The following is a 19,863-nucleotide window of genomic DNA, read 5'->3' as shown; positions in this document are numbered from 1 at the left end:
GGGGGCGCTGGCGCTCCCGCGGCGGCCGCTCCTCTCTGTTTGTGTTTGTAGCAAGATGGCTGCCCGCCTTGTACCACGTGACGCGGACGCGGGTCCGCAGGGCCGCCCCTTTCGCCGCCGCTGCCGCTGCCGTCTCTCTCGGCGGCTCCGGCCGGCTGGGACCCTCCTGGTCTCTCGCCCTCCCCGCGTGCCCCGCTGGCGCGGCCCAGACACCCGCTGCCCCCGACACCCCACTGGCACGTGACCTGAGAGCCCGGCTAGTCACGTGACGCGGGGCCTGCTGCGGGAAGGGGGGGTGAGGGTGTCCCCGGGGTACTCCGCAGCTACCCCCCAGCACGTGACTCGCGACCATCGTGACGGGGCAGCCGCTAGTGGCATCACCGGCCTCTCCTACTCAGTGGGCTTCCTTCAGGAAGCCCGCCTGTATTGAAAGAGACCATATACAATCTAGAAGTGTGTTCATCAGACGTCCTGGAATACATGCAATAAGTGAGGAACCTGATGATTTAGAAACAGTACGAAGCATCTCTGGTGAGACCCGGGCTTTTATCTGGCTCCGCCACTGACTAGGAGTTGACTGACGCTTTGTCTTTCATAGTAAGGAGTTAATATTGTTCGCCCCATCCCTAGCCCCTACTCCATTCCTTTCCTGGAGTGCTGAAAGAAGTAAAATGGATGAATGTGAAAGGTTTTGAAAAGAGTAAAATTTACATGCAATTGTAAGACGTCGATTGACACTTCCTTTGTTTAAAAAAAAGGGGGGAGGAGGGTTCAGGAATGACTTTTCTAAATCCCTGAACCTTTTTGGATGAAAATGTTTGTGTTTTCACCATTTTCCTGGAAGTCATTCCAGAATGTGTACTCTACTACCTAGCTTCCTAAAACGACTGTTACCAAATACAAAATAACCCTCAAAACAGGGAAAGGTAAGTTCAAACTTAGAACTTGAATCCCCTTTGTTGTGCCCTCACAGCACCGACCGTAGGAGCTACCAGCAAGGCCTTTTGTTCCCGCATGGAGTATCCCCCGGGGCTTCTATACACTTGTAGTTTTAGTGTCTGCTTTTTTCAATTCCGTTGACTTTCTTGAAGTCAGGATTCCTACCTCAGTGTTGTAGGTCAAGCTGCTTGCTCACAGACTGGAAAATGCAATTGTTTAAAGCAAGGGCTCCTGTACTCGTTCCATCCATTACCAACTGTAGCCTTGGACAAATTAATCAATCTCTCTTTTCTAGATTGTATAGTAAAGCATTTAACACAGTGCTTGGCACAGGGCAAGCACTCTACGAATGTTAGCTCATAGGGGCCTTTAGTACCACAGAGTCCACAATATTCAGATTGTTAACACAGTATGAAAATACATCTATAGAAGCCAATCAGGTCAGAAGTCTCCTAGAATAAAGTTCAAAAGCTTATTATAACAGCTGTTTTTTCTTAAAAGCTTTTGTTGCTTTTTTTTTTTTTTTTTTTTTTTAACTTTACTAGATTCTGTTCTGGGTGGTTGATGTTACCAGCAGCCTAACCTCTAAACGAGTGAGGTCTTAGTATATTTTAATGATTAATTAGCAAATGTGAGAGTGTAAATTGTGGAAAAATGATACAGGGGCAATGAGGGGGGACCTCTGTGGAGAAGAAGTTGGGGACAGTGGTGGCTTGTGCTGAGCTGGAAGGGCAGGATTTGGATAGATTTAGGAAAAATGGGCATTCCTTTGAGAATAGCAACAATCCAGGCCGGTGAAAGAAGAGAAGTAAAGTGATACTCCAGTTGAGGACCTTGAATGAAAATGTATTTGATCCAACAGTAGCACCCACTAGATGTCGTGAGTCAAGGAGAGCAAGGCTGGACTCCAGGATAGAAAATTGGAGTGATCATGGTTCTCTGTGTACCAGTTTGTGACTCTGAGCAAGTAATGTCCCTAACTGTAAAGTGGAACCCTTGCTGCTGCTGATGACACTGGAAATTAATCATATAAACACCCTCTTTGAGAAAGGAAACTATGATATCAGACTGAATCTCCCATACAGGATTAAAGAAAAAAGTTCCAAACGAATCATTTGGACTTAAAATATTTTTGTTTATTCAGGTGCTATGCTGTAAAATATCTTAGTCTGTGTTGTTTTAAATGTGCAAGCTTTTGAACTAAGAGATTTGGTTAGATGATTAATCTAGATGAAAGGGAGGTCTCAAGACTTAAGCAGCCAAGCTCTGACTTTTTTCTTAATGGCAAATTCCTCTGTGGTGTTTGCCTTCAGTGAAATACAAAAAGATAAGGACGATCTTAGTGTCAAATCAGTTTATTAGCCTGGCTTCACCAATCTAAGTTGTGAACCTTTATATTTATCTGGATGTTGAAGTTTGGAAAATCTTTTAGACATCACGAAAAGACACACATGGAGTGAAAGTTCATAAATTGCTTATTGCTAGTTATTGAACAGAAATGGCCTTAAAATTAATTTATTGTATTCTAAATTAGTTTCGGCCATGTGTTAAGTTCATTGTAACTGCTCATCAAGTCACCAGTGACTGCCACATTGCTTAATCCCCTGGCCCATTTATCTTACATGGCCTCTCAGTAGCATATGACACAGCCAGTCACTCTTTCCTCCAGGAAATGCTTTCTTCAGCTGACTTCCATACTCCCTTGGTTTTCCTTCTACCTTACTAGCTGCTCCTACATCCTTGGATGATGCCTTCTTTTCTCTCTTATCTTCTAGGGCAGTGGTCCCCAACCTTTTTGGCACCAGGGACCGGTGCTCCTATGAAAATCTAATGCCTGATGACCTAAGGTGGAGCTAAGGCATTGATGATGCTAGTTGGGGAGTAGCAGCAAAAACAGAATAAGCTTCCCTCACTGGCCATTCACCTCCTGCTATGTGGCCCAGATCCTAACAGGCCACAGACTGATACTGGTCCACAGCCCGGAGTTTGGAGACCTCTGTTCTAGGGCATAGTCCTTCTAGACCTCTCCATTGTAACAGGAGGGACTACACACTGCTAGACACTCCTGTCTCAGCCATTGTTTCTTTTGGAAAACCTTGGATCTCCCAATGTCATATTGGCTGTTCCTCCTTGAGAGTCCACCAAATCTTGTACATTCTCCCCACTGGTCACACTATCCTGCTCATCTTTTGTTTGCCTTCCACACTAAACTGTCAGCTGCTTAGTACAGTATTCTATGATGTCACCAGCATTCCAACCATCTAACAGGGCTCCTTATTCCCACCTTCATTGCTGAGTAGTAGTCCATGGATAAACCAATTCGTTTAAGCATTCACCAGCTAAAAGACACCTAGATTGTTTACAGTTTGGGCTATTATAAATAAAACTGCTATGGACATGTAGGTACAAGTTTTAAATGCCAAGAATGTTCTTGTTGGGTCATATGGTGAATATATGTTTAGTTTTAGAAGAAAACTGCCAAACTTTTCCAGAGTGGCTGTACCATTTAATAGTTCCACAAACAATATATGAGGGATCCAGTTTCTCTGCATTCTTTTCAGCACTTGGTATTATCAAGATTTTTAATTTTGGATATTCTAATAGATGTGTAGTGGTCGTCATGGTTTTAATTTGCATTTTTAATGGCTAATGATATTGAGCATCTTAGGTGCATATTTGCCACCCTTATACCCTATTTGCCAAATTATTCAAGACTTTTGCCTATTTTCTAACTGGGTGGTTTTCTAATTCTTGAGTTTAGAGAGTTCTTTATATTCTGGATACAAGTCCTTTGTCACATATATGATTTGCAAATATTTTCTCCCAGTCTGTGGCTTCCCTTTTCATCCTATTAATGTGGTCTTTCACAGAGTAAAGTTTTTTCTGTTTTTTTCTTTAATGGATTGTGCTTTTGGAGTTGTATCTAAGAACTTTTTTTCTTTAATGGATTGTGCTTTTTTTCTTTAATGGATTGTGCTTTTGGAGTTGTATCTAAGAACTCTTTACCAGACCCTCTGTCATGAAGATGTTTTCCTATGTTTTCCTCCAAAAAGTTTATAGTTTTACATTTTATATTCAGATCTACTGTCCATTTTGTGTCCATTTCAGTTCTTTGCCTATTTGTCTACTTGCTTTAACACCACTTGCTGAAAAGAGTTATTCTTTCCTCATTCAGCTGTTTTTTCACTGGTGTCAAAAATTAGCTAGGTGTACTTGTGTTAATCTATTTCTGAGTTCTCCATTCCATTTTATTGATTTTTGTGTCTATCCCTTGGCAGTTACCACACTGTTTTGATATTGTGTTTATATAGTTAAGTCTTAAAATCAGGTAGTATGATTCCAACTTTTTCTTTTTCAAAATTGCTTTAACTTATCTTGCCTTTCCAGGTAAATTTAACATTAAACTTGTTTATATCTGCAAAAAATTCTTGCTGGGATTTTCATAGGAATTGCATTAAAAGTAGAGATCCATTTGGGGAGAATTGATATCTTTACTATGTTGAATCTTCCAAAACATGGACTTGGTATATCTCTGTATTTACTTAGATCTTCTTTGGTTTCTTTCATTGGCATTTTGTAGTTTTCAGCATATAGATTTTGTAAAATTTTTGTTAGACTTACATGTAAATATTTCTCCCACCTCCCCCATCTCTGGAGTGATTGTAAATGATATTTAGATTTCAGTTTCCAATTGTTTATTGCCAGTATATAGAAATATAATCTGTATCTTTTTCTTGCTTAATGCACTGACTGGGATTTTCAACAATAAGAGTGCTGAGAGAAGGCATTCTTGTCTTGTCCCTGATTTAAAAAGAAAGGTGGCTAGTCTTTTACCATTAAGTATAATGGTAGCTGTAGGTTTTTTGTAGGTGGTCTTTATCGACTGAAGCAGTTGAAGATGTTCCTTGTATTTTTTTGCTTAGTTTTTTTTTTTTATCATAAATGAGTACTAAATTGTTAAATAGTTTTTCTGCATCAATTGATATGATTATGTGAATTTTCTTCTTTAGACTGTTAATATGGTAGATAACATTGATGGGCTTTCTTATACTGAACCATCTTTGAAGTCAGCTCTACTTAGTCATGGTTTATAATTCTTTTTATATATAGTCATCCCCCTTTTCTGCAAGAGATATATTCCAAGATTCCCAGTGATACCTGAAACCACGAATAGTACTGAACCCTGTACCTACTTTGTTTTTCCTATACATACATACATTTTCACTTAAAGGAAGCACTTTTTGATTTCTCTTTGGCATATCTGAATTGCCAGTATCACTGCTCTTACACATTGGGGCCATTAAGTAAAACGAGGGTGGGTTGAACACATGTACTGCAATGCCTTGACAGTTGATCTGGTAACCAAGACAGCTACCACATGACTAAGAGGTGGATAGTGTATACAGTGTGGATATACTTGACAGAAGTATGATTCACATCCCTCAAAGAATGAAGCAGGAAGGTGAGATTTCACACTATTCAGGATGGCACACAATTTAAAATTTATGAATTATTTATTTCTGTAATATTCTGTGTAATATTTTCAGGCTGCTGTTGACCACAGGTAACTGAAACTGAGAAGCAAAACTATGGACTACTGTACTACTAGAATTGATTTGCTAACATTTTTGTGAGGATTTTTGCATCTTTGTTCATGACAGAACATTTGTCTTTTGTCTGGTTTTGACCTCAGGAAATTTGGGAAATATTCCTTCCTACTGTTTTCTGGAAGAGATTGTGTAGGATTTGTGTTATTTCTCTTTTTGGTAAAATTCACTGGTGAAACCATCTAGGCCTAGATATTTCTTTCTAAATGTTTTTTTTAAAGCTATTAATTTCTTTAATATTTACAGGACTATTCAGATTATCAGTTTAATCTCAATTGAGCTTGGTTGTTTGGTTTTCTGGGAATTGGTCCATTTCATCTGTCAAATTTATGTATGTAGACTTGTCTTATTCTCTTAGTACCTTTTAGCATATGGGCTCTTTAGATCTATCCCCACTTTCAGTTCCGATAATCATAATTTGAGTCTTCTTTCTCGTGTTCTCTTTTTTGCTAGTCTTGCTAAATAAATTTTATATTTTCAAAGAACCAACTTTTGGTTTGAGTTTATTGTTTTTCCATGTTCAATTTCATTGAGTTTTGCTCTTTATTTCCTCCCATCTTCTTGCTTTGTCTTTATTTGGCTCTTTTTCTAATTCCTTGAGGTGGAAGCTTAGGCTATGCTTCCCTTCTTTAAAAATACTATTGTTTCCAGAATATACCTTGGTTCCCTGAAAAACTGTTTATTCATTAAAACTCAGCTCAGATGACACTTTTGAGGCAGAACAGGATTGTAGCCAGCCTTTTTCCTACCCTCCATCCCCCCACCTCCCTCATAAGCCCCCACACTTGCAGCTAATGAAAGAATTTGAAGCTAAAAGAACTACAGTTCTTTGGGCCCAGCAAGGAGATTTTCATGCTAAATCCAAAAATCTCTTTCTATTTGTAATCAGTTTAACTATGCCCAGGAGGAAGACCCATGAATCTTTACTAATTACACACTCAGCCCTGACTTTCATTTTGCCTCTATGTCCTCTGTGTTGCAGACTAGATAAGCCCTTTAAAATAATCATAATAATCATCAGTCATTAAAGTCTGCAAGTTGTAAAAAAAAAAAAAAAAAAGTGCTGGAAGAAGTTCTCAAAAACCTGACCTCTTTCCAACCTCCAGTCAAATGAGGTTAGACTCTGCCCTAGGCAACTAAAGAGGGGCCTGGGGGCTATAAAAATGCCAACTCACATGTGTAGGCCTCCAGTTTACAAGGTTGTATTGGGCTTCACAGTTCATGGCAAGACAGGAATTATCCCCATTTGAGTGATGAGAAGAACTCAGAGGGTAGTTCAGAGAGTAGCTTGAGGTCCTCATTTCTGAAGGGAACGCTCCAGGAGCTACCCAAATCTGGGCAGAGAATCTCCTCCCCTAGTAGAGGACACCTCCTCATTGGCCTTCGGAAGCCACGAAGGCCGGCGTCACCGCGCGCTGCCTAGTCCTGCCCGCTAGGGGGCGCATGTCCCCTTTCCCCGGTCGCAGACAGCCGCCAAACTGGTGATGGGTGATAGCTGAGAGTTGGTGGGTGGGTCAGTGTGCCCTTAGGGAGTCGTAAAACTTGGGCCTCAGAGCTTGGGTCCCCAAAGATTGGCATGGAGTCAGCCCAGTAAGAGGCAGGGGAGAGGCACGGGTCCCTGTGAACTGCAAGAGAGTCCTGGGACGCTGTCATCCGTTAAGGGCCAGACCTCGCCACTCAATGCCCCACTCCGTTTAGGGCCATAGGGACCCTGGGAGAGAGGTCAGCTCAGCCAACTCTGCCACGCCACTTCTGATCAGAGGAACTGCGATGGACGCGAGAGTCCAGACTAGCTTTCAGGCTCCTTCGCGATCACGTCCTCCTGAACTCGCCGCCCTCCCTTATCTTTGCAAGACCCTCGCCCAAATCCTCCACACACCTGGAATAGCCGCTTGTCCTCCTCGCCCCACCTCCACTCCCGCCCCAGGACACCTCCGCCCAGGAACTTGGACTGGCCTAGGGAAGCAAACCCTCCTCCTTCTAAGTCTCCCGTTTCGACGTGGAGCCCGCCCCCTGCCTCCGCGCCCCGCCTCGGAGGCGTACACGTGGTAGGTCCCGAAGCCTCGCGTTACTCAAACACCTCGCGAGGTTGCGCGAGCGCTCTGGAAAGGGGAAAGGAGAACGGATGCCGGGAAGGGGATTCGTGGGTCGCGCGAGCCTGACCGCGAGGGAACCGTGAGCGTGCGCACTCTGCAGCCCTTTCGGGAGATCCGCGCCGCCTGCGATTTGGCTTTTTTTTTTTGCGCGCCCCTTCTCGTCCCTTCCTGGGGCCTGAGGGTCGCAGGCTGCGCCTTCTATTCTGGCCGGTCAGTGCAACGCTTGAGTGGCTTGGCAGGGAGCGGGCCGCGTGCGCTTGGAGACCACTGTGGATCCGAGAGAGTAGGCGCGCAAGAGCCAGAGAAGGGGGTGGTGGAGAGGCCTGAGGTTGGGAGCGATGTGATGAAGGTATAAGCACCAAGAACTAGTCGTGGGAGAGATACGGGAGCTTGCGGGGACTGAGGCTGGAGAGCAAGAGGGGCATCAGTTGCGCCCCTCACGGCTGCACTCTCCGGGCAGGAAATGGGGTAGGAAGGGAAGAGAAGTCTCTTGTCACCCCTCGCTGATCTCGTCCTTTTCCCATACCAGGCACGCAACATGGCAGAAAACCGAGAGCCCCGCGGGGCTGTTGAGCCTGAGCTGGATCCGGTGGAGTACACGCTTCGGAAGCGCCTGCCCCACCGACTGCCCCGGAGGCCCAATGACATTTATGTCAACATGAAAACTGACTTTAAAGCCCAGCTAGCCCGCTGCCAGAAGCTGCTGGACGGAGGGGCACGGGGTCAGAATCTATGCACTGAGATCTACATTCATGGCTTGGGCCTGGCCATCAACCGCGCCATCAACATTGCTCTACAGCTGCAGGCTGGCAGCTTCGGGTCCTTGCAGGTGGCTGCCAATACCTCCACAGTGGAGCTTATCGATGAGTTGGAACCAGAGACTGATACACGAGAGCCTCTGACCCGCACCCGCAACAACTCTGCCATCCACATCCGAGTCTTTAGGGTCACACCCAAGTAATTGAAATGAAGCTGGCTTGCCCTGTCCACCCCATACACACACGGTTAGGCTCAGATGTGACTCTCCTTGTGCTGAGTACTGCCATGGACTTCTTACCAGAGTTTGTAAGATAAAAAACCTGTACCCTCATAGCCCATAGGACTATTTGTCTAGAGAGGGGAAGTATGTCTCTTGTTGGGCCAAGCAGTGGGTCTTCCTGAATCTTTGGTCTGTAGCCATTGTCCTAGACAATAAAAAGTATGAAGTTGTGTTAGTATCCAGCCACCCCACTGCCACTGCCTCTCCCCTGTGTAAAGTCTGTGTGTACCTACCTGGAAAGGAGAGTAGAAAACTTGATTTAGTTGCAGGAGGGGAATTCAAGTGTTTCTTGTCTTCAGATTGTACTATGGACAGTGTAACATAAACTAGCACAGTGCAGAAGCCTGATAACCCAATGTTTAATTTAAAATTGCTTGTCCTCTCAGAGGCAAGCGGGATGGATAAGGTATATACACTTGTCTGCTGAATGCAGCTGGGATAGTTGTATGCTGGGAAGCATCAGGTTCTGGTGGCAGTTCCTGAGCACAGGAAAGGTGAGGGTTTAAGGATGAGGGAAGCAGAGACTGGGGCTTCCTTTGTAACACTGTGGTAGGGACTGACACACAGGCACACAGCTTCATTTGCTTCCTGGTCCTGCAGGGCCTAAATTATTCCAAGCAGATAGGTTCCAGAGCCCTTTAGACCCTTCTGGTTGGGCCTCTCTAGTGGGAAAGGAAAGCCTCCTCCAGAATTACTGGGCACACAAATAATAAATACTTTTTGGGTATTTGTAGGAGGATCTGTTATCTCATGTTTATCAAAGTGGGCAGTGACCCATTTGTGGATCCTAAAATCAATTTACTCAATCATAGCCTTTTAAAAAGCAAGCTAAAAAGAAGTACAACTTAAATGGTAATGCTGATGGTTTTTCAGTTATCAATGTATATATATACATGTGTACTAGTTATGATGTAAATTTTGTTTTTTACTGTGGTTGAGGTCAAGTTTGAAAGCCTCTGATTTAAAGGTTTGTAACAATTTTGCTCTAGTTTGCTTGAAGGCAGTTTGGGTTCTGAAAATCAGGCTTCTTTATCAAAATCCCTTCTGGCTTGAGTATTCTGTTGATGAGGGACTTTGGTGCTGGGTGAATGACTGCCAGCAACTCAAGAAAGTGGACTTACAGAAGAACTAATGCTTCATTCAAACAACTAAACATGCTGAGTACCTGCTGTGAGCCAAGGCCTAGGTTGGGCCCTGGGGATACAAAGATGAGTATAAAATAGCCCCTACCATTTAATTGGGATGGTGGCTACACAGTTTTTGTGAATGAGAAAGAAGTAAGAGTAGCCATGATATGGAAATGTGGAGAAGGAAATGGCTAACTTCCTGGTGGGGTCCAAGATGGTTTCACCTTTGACCTGGGTTTTGGAGGATTAACAGGAGTGTGCCAGGCAAAAAAGAAGGGAGGGGGCCTATCTGGCAGAGGGATTGGCATATGCAAAGGGTATTCATGAATAGGCAGAGTATGTTTGGGGGCTGGAGGGTCACTCAGGGTGGATAGAAAGCAGGAGGCTGGGGAGAGAAGAAGGGAGACATTCCCATTATACTCTCCTATGCTCATTCCCCTATCCGCCTTGAATGCAAGATTCTCTTTCTCGGGAGCCCCCCAGTAGCAGAATGGGAGCTGGGTGGAATTATGCGTCTCCCTGCACGTATGTATTCTTGTCTCTGCTCCTGGCCTGGGCCCAGCTGAGGTGGTGGCAGGCATCCCTTTTGTGTTTGGTTGGTTTTGGCAGCTACATCTTGCAGCCTAGTAGTTGTTTCCACTCCACGTTCTCTCACTTCTTGCTAGTGTGGCTTCACTCAGTGGCAGGTTTACATAAACAGCCCCTAGACATTGCCACTGAAGGAAGAGAGGGTGTGGGGCTCACCCTTAAGTGTGTCTGGGCAGGTAGGAGGTGACAGGAAGCCTCCTGCATCTACTGGAGTTTGAGCTATGGGCAGGGCAGGGAACTCCATCCTTTCTGTAGGGAGCCCAAAAGGGAGGCCAACTGGCCACTGTCCACTCCCCTGTCTCCCTCCTTCTACTAGCTCTCTGAAGTGTCTTCCATCAAAACTTGGGAAATGGGAAGGGAAAAAAAAAAACTAAACTTTGGGAAATGGGTGTGGCAGAAGGTGTGTCCAAATGTAGTTCTCCCTTCTTTTTACTCAGCCGCAGAGCTCACAGTGAGTGCATAATGACCTACTTCGTAAACATCCTCAGAGGCCAGAATTCTAATGCTTATTTTGGAGGTAGGCAGTTGTAGACATTTGCTCATCATCCATAGCATCCATTAGTTATAGAGATTTGTGTTGGGGGCCAGGCCTGCCCAAAGAGGTATATATAAACTGTTGGTCCTGTAAAGTCTAATTAAGAAGCAAGACAAATAGGCTTAAAAAGGCAAATAATTTGAATAGTGCTTGGAATTGTCCTGACATTAGTAAAGGCTTAATAAATAGGGCTACAATTGTTACTATGAGTCATTTTGCTAAGGAAGGGTTTGGGGCCTCCTAATGAGGTTGGGGAGAGCAGGGGAGGAAGGTGATTTGTTTGTGTTTGATTCACAAGGCTGAGTTATTCTGTCAGGCTTTTTTAAATTGTGGCTTAACTGGCAGAAAAGAAGATAGGCCCTCAGGACACATAAACTGGTTTAGATAGGCTGATAATCCTCCTAGGAAGGTCCCCACATTATGTCCCAGGTGAGTTCTTGGTACTTAGTCAGGAGTTGGAGGAAAAATGGTATGTTTCACACACCCTTGACCCTCTAGAGAAGTTGAACTAGATGTCCAACTGCACAGAGATTTGGATTGAGGCAAAGGTTATCCCGCCAAGAAATAAGTTTGTGAAAATGGCCACTTAAGACTTCATCTTCCTAATGTCATTATGGGTGCTTTTTAATTTATGCTTTTTGGTTTAGTCATATTTTCTATTTTTTTAATGATCACGCATTGTTTTTGTAATAAGAAAAAGTTAATTTTTTACAAAGCCTTTTTGTTGTTGTTGTTCTGTTCTCTAGGTGGGGGTGATCAGGGGAGTTAGTTATCAAACTAATGAGGTAATCTCAAGGAAAAGTGATTTCATTGCCCAATCCAATAACGAATAAATATTTAAAGAATGGATGGTTTGATGGATGCATGGATGGATGCATGGATGGATGTACAGGAGGACAGCTTGCTCTCTACTCTACAACAAGCTTCTACTCCCTTGAGAAATGTCTTGTCACTGGAAATATCCACGCAAAGAGTAAACCTTCATCTTCATGAGACCTCCTAGGTCTCTTCCAACTCAGAGTCTATAATCTTGTTTACTGCAAGAAAAATATACTTTCCAAAAACTACTAAAATTATTTGCTGGTTCATGAAATAAGACATGAACAGAAGGGCTCACTTATGTACAGTTTGAGGGGGTGCCTATGGGGTCAAACAATAGGGTCTGGTAATTCTGGTAATTCCCCTAGTCTCAGTGAACATGAATGCTCAAGTTGGGAAAATATTTGCTAAATTTGGATGTTTAAGTGTATAAACTTCCCTTGAGTAGATCTTGGTTCATATTCCTCCAAGTAGGAAGAGCACATAGGACAGACAGCTCAGTGGAGTTCATGCAAAATCCATTTAAAAAGTCTCCGAGCCCTTGTTAACAAAATGAAACTTCTGTATTCACAACTGTATACCTGCAAAGGCCTTATGTGGGAGAAAAACATTACTCCCATTGATGTTGCCAGTACTGTTTTGTTTAAGTTAGGACTTTCTAAGTTTGTTTTTGTTTGGACAGGAAAGTTACTCTAGCCAATTTAGCAATTCCATGGGAAGGGGCTTAGAAATATTCAGCAGTCCTTGTGAGCTAGAGAGCCTAGGATGCAGGCTGACACTTTTCACAGAAACCTACAGGGAGGGGGCGGTGGGGGAGTGGTTCTGGAGCTCGAGGTGGAAGTATTCATGCTCTGGGAGCCCTGCTTCAAGGACTCAAGCATTTGGGGGATTCAAGAGACAAGTAATTGAGGAAGCTGGCCCCATAATTCTTGTTTAGGATAGGCCCAAAGACCTCATTCAATCAAGGTCTTTGGGCTTCTCTGGGGACCCATGTTGATGGGGCAAGAAATCTCTGGTTTTGAATAAACTATGTTTGAGACTTGTCTTGATATTTGTGTCTGAACGCTCCTCCAACTCCTGTAATGATGCCATTTCACTTGGTTACATTCGGGGACAAGTTTCTCCAAAGTGCAGTCAATGTATACACCCAGAGTACCTCTGTTCCCACCCCACTTATTCTCATGACTTTTTTCAGTGAGCTGCTTGATGAGGCAGCTACAACACCAAAGATAAGATGCCATGAAACTGCCCAGCTCCCCAGAGGGAACAGTGGAAGATACTGGGAGAAGGCTAAAATATGCCAGGGGTTTGGTCTCCAGGCCTCCAAAGTAAGGACAAATAGCAGGGATAATAAACCAGGGAATGTAGGAATAACAGCATTTATTGATCACCGTATGCGAGGTCTTACATAAGTCTACAACAGTCCTGGGAAGCGATTACTATCATTGTCACCATCCCCCTTCTACAGAAAGAAGTCTCAGAGATAGAGTCACTTGCCCAAGGTGGGTGCTATTAAGAGGCAGAGTTCAGGCCACCAATCTGGACCCCCTTGTTTACCAGACAACCCCTTGAGGCTGCTGCTCCACAGAGCTGCTTGCTGAGAACAGAAACTTGGATCTGGTTCTCCTGGCTATTTCGTGGCCAAAAAAAAACAGCCCCTTGCCTCGATTTCTCCAAACTGACCTTCACACAGGACTTTCTTTTGTTCTCCAGCAGGAATTCCTTCTCCAGTGTTCTTGCTCCCTTCCCCATTCCCCAAGGGCCAGGAAGTGCTCCCCCACCCCATCCTCCGAGGTCCCAGGCCACCTCACTTCCCAGCACATAAGGTCTTCTGGGCCACTGGCTGAATTCCCGAGTCTGGCAAGAAGCTCTGCTTGGAAAGGAGGGAGAAGAGGCCCAGAGGCCCCCCTCATCCCCAACTGGACTTCAGGCAGCTGGGGCTTCGTGCTGCCTGGGGTCTGAGACAGCTCAGGGGGGCTGTAAATTTGCTTCTCCTTGGATTTTCAATCTGCATTGGCTGCCAGGAAGACTCCATGGAACAGAGCCTGCCTCCACCCCCGCCATCCTCTGGTCACAACTGTCCCTTTTCAGATCCTGCCTCAGTGGCTGCCTGCTCAGGAATTACAGGGAGGCCTCAAAAGCCCCCAAGATCCCAGAGCTAGGTTGTTCAGGCATGGCTCCAGCAAGCACCACTCTGAGGATGAATGGCTTACTTCTCCCCTCTAGGTCAATCTCTGACTGAGGTGTCTGGAGTGGAGGGACCACATAATGCAAGCCACATACAAGTGATGACCCTGAACAGGAAACATGCTGGGTGCCTGGTGGGTACCAGGATGAACAAGACCTGTCATACACTGTTCTTCACACAGGACACCTGTGCTGCATGACTCCAGAGGGTACTATTCCCATCAGAATCTATATGAATGGCACCCCCTGGAGTTGTGCAGTGCTCAACCTTGACAGTTGTGCATGATGACTCTGCCAGTGAGAGGCCTAAGATGTGTAAAGAAGGTAGTGCAGAGGAAGGAGACAATTTCCTGCTGGGGGATCAGGGAAGGTTTCATAGAGGAGGTAATGCCTGGATTTGGGCTTTGAAGAACATTGGAGAGAGTGTGGGAGGCTGATCCAGGTGGAAGGCACAGAGTGAGCAAAGGGCAGGAAGCTGCAAACCATCTAACTGAGCTCATGTGATGGAGGGAGTGGGGATGAGCAAAGTGAGAGAATAGCCTGGAGAGGTAGGTGGATGGCAGAACACAGAGGGTCTTAGTTCTGAGACAAGAGGGAGCTATTGCAGGCTTCTGCTCAGGGGAGTGACTCGAATGAAGCTATTCAATGGGAAAGTTAATCTAGCGACAGCGACAGCGACAGCGACAGCCTTGTGAATTGACTGGAGGAGTCAGTGAGTAGACCCCCTGCAGTGGTCCTGGGACTGGGTCAGCACTATGCCAGAGGAATACAAGCAGGTGGATGGAGGGAGCACTGACTAGGGGGTGGTGGGCATTGGAGGGCGAGCCTTAGGTAGGTAGCTTGCTGATTTCTTCCTGCTCCTCAGGGTCCCCTGATGAGGACGAATAGCTGGACCCTGCTGGTCAGTATCCAAGAGCACCTGGGTTGAAGTTGGCCCCCAAACCAACTTCTGCCCTCTTAGCAGGATTATGCAGTTTAGAGATTGGATGTGGGTAGACCAAGACTCTCTCTTCTACCCTCTCTTCCAAGCTGCAATTGTAGCTTTTTCCAAAAGCCAGAGAGAATGAGCCAGCACCACCCCTGTCCAGCAGGCTCTAGCACCTGTGGGCTGTGCTCATGACCCATCTCCCTTCCTTTCTCGAAGGTAGGGGCCTAGGAGCCTCTGACGAGTTGCTGTCAGAGGGGTGGGAGGAGCAGGTCCTACAGCCTGAGAAGCTCTTCCTCTCCTCCCTCTTCTTAGGCTGTCTATACTCCCCCCCCCAACTGTCCCTGGTCCCCTCTTCATGGTCAGGTCAGGGCAGTGACGCAGGAGTCAGGGAACTGGGAGTGAGGGGGTTGGAACAAAACACATCTGTGTACGTGTGTGGACGTGAGTGTGTGTGTGCTTGTCCCACAGCTGGGATCTGGGAAGGGAGCAGAACCAGGCTCTGAGGGCCAAAAGGCGCTGGGAGCCTGCCTGACGCTGAGAGGGAAACTGGGATCATAGGGCACAGTGGGGTGTGCAGACTGACACCCAGTACACCAGGTTCAGGGAGGGCCCCCAGAGTAGGCTGGAGGTGAGTGGAGGGCAGGGGAAGAGGGTCTGAGAGAGTCAGGCCCTCATTATTTCTCTTCATGCATCTTCCTGAATACCTCTCTGATCATGCTCCCCTGCCCCTTATGGCTCCTGCCCTCACCTCAGTGAGGTCACCTTCAGACACGCATCCTTGCCTGCCTGATCTAAAATTGCAACCTTCTCCAACACTGCTGAGCCCCCTTCTGTGCCTGTTCTTAGTCATTATGGCCATTGGAGAGCCTCTGTCTTTTAATCATTTTTGTGTTTATTGTTTGCTCTCCATTAGAAAATCAGCTCTACCAGGGCAGGCATTCTTGTCTGTTTCATTCACTGCTCCATCTCCAGCTCCTGGCCAAGAGTACGGGTGTTTGTGTGTGTGTGTGTGTGTGTGTGTGTGTGTGCGCGCGCGCGCGCGCGCGTGCGCACGCGCACACACATACATATATATGTATATATGTATATATGTTTCTTGAATGAATATTCATTTCTTGAAGAAATAAATATTTCTTGAGTGAATGAATGATCTCTACTCTTTCAAAACAAAACCCAAATTCCTCAGGGTGGCATTCAAGGCCCTTCACAAACTGATCCCTAACCAGCACTCTGGTCTCATTGCTATTTCTCACTTTCATACTCTCCACCCCAACACCTTCACCCTCACTTTGCTGAATTGGCCTCCCAGACCCACCTCACATATCTTCCCATTGAAATCCTACCCACCCTTCAAAGCTGAGCTTATTGTTACTCCTCCATCAAAGCTTCCACTATTCCCTCAGCTAGAGGAGCTCTCCCTCTTTCAAATTCTTATAGCTCAGTTCTGCACACTCCAGTCCTCACACACTGGCCTGTAAACACGTCTTATCTCTATGGTAAACTACAAACTCCAGGAGGCGGGGGAGCTAGTTCTCAACACATTTTTGTCCTGCAAAGTGTGTAGTCAAGTGTTTTGCACAAAGAAGGCACTGAATGCATGAATAAAATATCTCTAATATCATGGGATTGGGTAGGGAGTTAAGAAATATAAATAACCACCTGTATTTGTAGGACTGTACTGTCTTATGAAACCTGCGTGAGGTGGGAATGGTACTTTCATCACACCCATTTGATAGGTGAAGACACTGAGGCTCAGGTGCTGAGGCCAGTTTCCAAGGTTTGAGAGCCAGCCAGCCTTGGACACCTGCTCTGGGGAGGTTGCCTCATTGCCTCAGGGCTTCCTAGAAGCCATAAAGTCTTAGTTGCAAATCTGAGCTGCCATCACTCTGGGGAGTAGTTCTACTTCAGAGTTCTTAAGAATTCTGCCACGCAGCTAACCTGTATCACAGGTCAAAGAAACTGGGTATCAAAGTGCGTGTGTGTCCTGCGCAGCACACCATGTGCTTTGTGTCCTAAATATTCAATTTCTGGGCTTTCAGGGTCCTAGAAAGAAGGGGAGAAGACCCCCACATTTCTTGCTCCATGTGCCCCGATCAAATTCCTCAACGTGAACAACACTGGTTCTAGAAAAAGTACGGGGACTGTGAGAAGGCAGGCAACTGACTTGCCCTTGCCAGCACTTTCCGGCCTTCCAGACCCAGCCGTCTCGCAGGAACCCCGGCACTCCCAGCTCTGAGCCCGTCCCCCCAGCCCGGGACGCTCCCGAGGCTTTCTCAGAGTGGCCCTCCTCTCCCAAGCGCAGACGTGCCGCACGCACCATCCTGCTGGTGCACACCCAGCGGTACCTCCCGAAACCCGGGTCTGGCAAGCAGACGGGTGTCACTGCACACACGCCTACTGCGGCTCCGCTCCCGCCCCGGCTAGCCCGTGTCCCAGGCGTCCTGCCCCCTGCTGACCCCCTGGCCCCCACCTCGGGCGACCCCTCACGCACACAGCCTCCCCCACCCCCACACACGCACGCACACATGCTGATAACAGCCCCGACCCCCGGCCGCAGCCTCAGTCCCCGGGCCAACTCCGTCTGGTCGCCTAGCCGCGCGTCTTCCCAGACCCAGGCCCTGTGCTCTCCCCGCCAGACCGCCGGCTCGGTGGCCCCTGGACAGTGGCCTCCTCCTCCGGCCCGTGGGGTGGCCCTGCCCCGCCGAGATTCCCAGGATGAGGGCTCGGGGCGCGGGCGCCGGGAGAGCCCTTGATCGCTGAGCGGCAGGGCAGGGCGCGGAGATGGGGGTGCGCGGTGAGTGCTCGCCCGCTGGGGAGCTCCCGCCCCGGCCCCTGTTTGAGAAAGGATTTACCGCTAGGGCTGCTGGCCCTGAGGTGGCTGGGTTCAAGGACCCGCGACTTGCCGAGGACCCCGGAAGGCAAGGGGAGTGGGGCAGCCTCCACGTGCTGGCCGGGCTTGGGGGAGTCTCTGGGAAAGGCAGAATGTGACCTGGAGACCGGGACGAGGTTTGGGGGTTCAGGGAAAAGAAGGGCTGCTATGCGAGTGAAGTGGTAGTTGATACCTGGATCCTGGAGCAAGCACCGTGATCTGCGAGAGGGGAAGCCTCTGTCACAGCGGGATTGAAGTTTGGCCCCTAGAAGTGGAGCCAATAGCTGGGGGGTGGGGTGTGCGTGCCGCAGCGGGATTGAATGAAGGCAAAGGAAACAGAACCTGAGCTCTTGGAAGGTTGGAATCGGGAGGACTAGCCCCAGCGAGGAGCAGAATGTGTGAACGTGCTTCTCCAAACCAACCCTTCTGTTCCCCTCTCTGCCTCACACCCAGCCTGGCTCTTTTTTTGTAGAATGTCCTGCCCTGCTGCTCCTGCTGTCCTTGCTGCTGCTTCCTCTGGGCCTCCCAGTCCTGGGCGCTCCCCCACGCCTCATCTGTGATAGCCGAGTCCTGGAGAGGTACATCCTGGAGGCCAAGGAGGCTGAAAATGTCACGGTGAGACCTCTTCCTCAGTATATTCCACAGAACTCACTCTCAGGGGTCCAGGGGTCTCCTCCAAGATCCAACTCCAGGTTCCTGGACTCTTTCCTGGCACTTGGTTAAGGGGTGGAGGTGGGAAGCCAAAGCCCCCAATAAAAATGATAAAACTGGTAACCCATAATGCATACAAGGAAGCTAGGTAAGGGGCAAAGCCTATGTCCTGTGGTCTGGGCCAGGAGCTCCTGGGGGCCCTGACTCTCTGGGTTGTACATTTCAGGTGGGCTATGGGGAAGGCTGCAGCTTCAGTGAGAATATCACCGTCCCAGACACCAAGGTTAACTTCTATGCCTGGAAGAGGATGGAGGTGTGTTCATTTTTTCCTTCCTCTTGGGGAATCTCATTTCGCGCACCTGATAGGGTGGAAAGGAGAATGATATATAGAGAGAAGAAATGGAGCAGCAAAGATGAAGGCTGAATGGAACATGTTCATTTGTTTATTCATTCATTCCAAGAAACTTTTTGCATGTCTTCTGTTTGCTCAGCTAGATGCTTGGGGCTGCTGAGAGGGAGGAGGAAGGGGCTGGCTTGGGCTAGTTGACTCCAAGTCTCTGTTCCCTTTAGATTGAGCAGCAGGCCGTGGAAGTCTGGCAGGGCCTGGCCCTGCTCTCAGAAGCCATCCTGCGAGGACAGGGCCTGTTGGCCAACTCCTCCCAGCCATCTGAGATCCTGCAGCTACATGTGGACAAAGCCATCAGTAGCCTACGCAGTCTCACCTCCCTACTTCGGGCGCTGGGAGCCCAGGTGTGTAGAGATAGACCCTCCCCCACACTCTACTCTTTCTGTAAAATGGTACAGGGGCCCTGCTAAGGAATACTGAGGCTTTCCTCGTGCCCCCTCCAATTCTGTCCTGAACCCCCTCTCCCTCCAGGGTCCCTGGCACTGCAGTAACCTTCTGTTCTTTCCTTGGCAGAAGGAAGCCATCTCCTTTCCAGAAGCAACAGCATCTGCTGCTCCACTCCGAACATTCACTGTTGATACTTTGTGCAAACTTTTCCGAATCTACTCCAATTTCCTTCGGGGAAAGCTGAAGCTGTACACAGGGGAGGCCTGCAGGAGAGGGGACAGGTGACCAGGTGCTCTCAACCTGGACACATCCACCACTTCACTTACCACCACTGCCCATGCCACGCCTTCCACACCACCACTCCCGACCCCCCAGCAAGAGGCAAATCAGCTCAGCATCAGCGTGTCCCATGGATGCTCCAGGGCCAGCAGTGACATCTCAGAGGTCAAAAGAACTGTCCAGAGCTCAACTCAGATCTAAGGATGTCACAGGGCCAGTCTGGGGCTCCAAAAAAGGAAGAATTCAGAGGAAATCAGCTTAAACTCAGGACAGCTTGCTGGGGTGACACTGAACTCACCTCAGTTCCCCGCAGAACTGTGATGCCAGGACAAGCTGGAGGGCAAATACCTCTTTTTGCACCTACCAAGCAGGGACAGGATGGACTGTAAAATTTAGGTGGCAAGCC

At 47.4% G+C, this 19,863-nt stretch overlaps 2 protein-coding genes across 4 annotated transcripts; both read left to right on the top strand.

Moving 5' to 3' along the window:
• The first annotated feature begins 7,690 nt into the window (after positions 1-7,690).
• On the top strand, positions 7,691-8,870 carry POP7 (POP7 homolog, ribonuclease P/MRP subunit). Of its 3 annotated transcripts, none has more exons than XM_011371617.2 (2): positions 7,691-7,852; positions 8,172-8,870. In XM_011371617.2, exon 2 carries the CDS (start codon positions 8,181-8,183, stop codon positions 8,601-8,603), a length of 423 nt encoding a protein of 140 aa, XP_011369919.1. In that variant the 5' UTR covers positions 7,691-7,852; positions 8,172-8,180; the 3' UTR covers positions 8,604-8,870. The 3 variants fall into 3 exon arrangements, with proteins under 3 accessions (XP_011369919.1, XP_011369918.1, XP_011369920.1); XM_011371616.2 differs by lacking the exon at positions 7,691-7,852 and adding an exon at positions 7,858-7,991; XM_011371618.2 differs by lacking the exon at positions 7,691-7,852 and adding an exon at positions 7,907-7,925.
• Positions 8,871-17,646: 8,776 nt separating this feature from the next.
• On the top strand, positions 17,647-19,463 carry EPO (erythropoietin). The gene is made up of 5 exons (XM_011371615.1): positions 17,647-17,659; positions 18,207-18,349; positions 18,612-18,698; positions 18,956-19,135; positions 19,305-19,463. The coding sequence occupies exons 1-5, from the start codon at positions 17,647-17,649 to the stop codon at positions 19,461-19,463; spliced, it is 582 nt and encodes a 193-aa protein (XP_011369917.1).
• Positions 19,464-19,863: the final 400 nt, after the last annotated feature.

The sequence above is a fragment of the Pteropus vampyrus genome, unplaced genomic scaffold (assembly GCF_000151845.1).
Source record: "Pteropus vampyrus isolate Shadow unplaced genomic scaffold, Pvam_2.0 Scaffold193, whole genome shotgun sequence".
NCBI lineage: Eukaryota > Metazoa > Chordata > Mammalia > Chiroptera > Pteropodidae > Pteropus > Pteropus vampyrus.
This window is presented reverse-complemented; position numbering and strand designations above follow the sequence as displayed.

Coding starts and splice junctions, on each gene's coding strand:
- EPO (XM_011371615.1), top strand. Junction 18,350..18,611: donor AGGAGGCTGAAAATGTCACG/GTGAGACCTCTT, acceptor TGTACATTTCAG/GTGGGCTATGGGGAAGGCTG. Junction 18,699..18,955: donor ATGCCTGGAAGAGGATGGAG/GTGTGTTCATTT, acceptor TGTTCCCTTTAG/ATTGAGCAGCAGGCCGTGGA.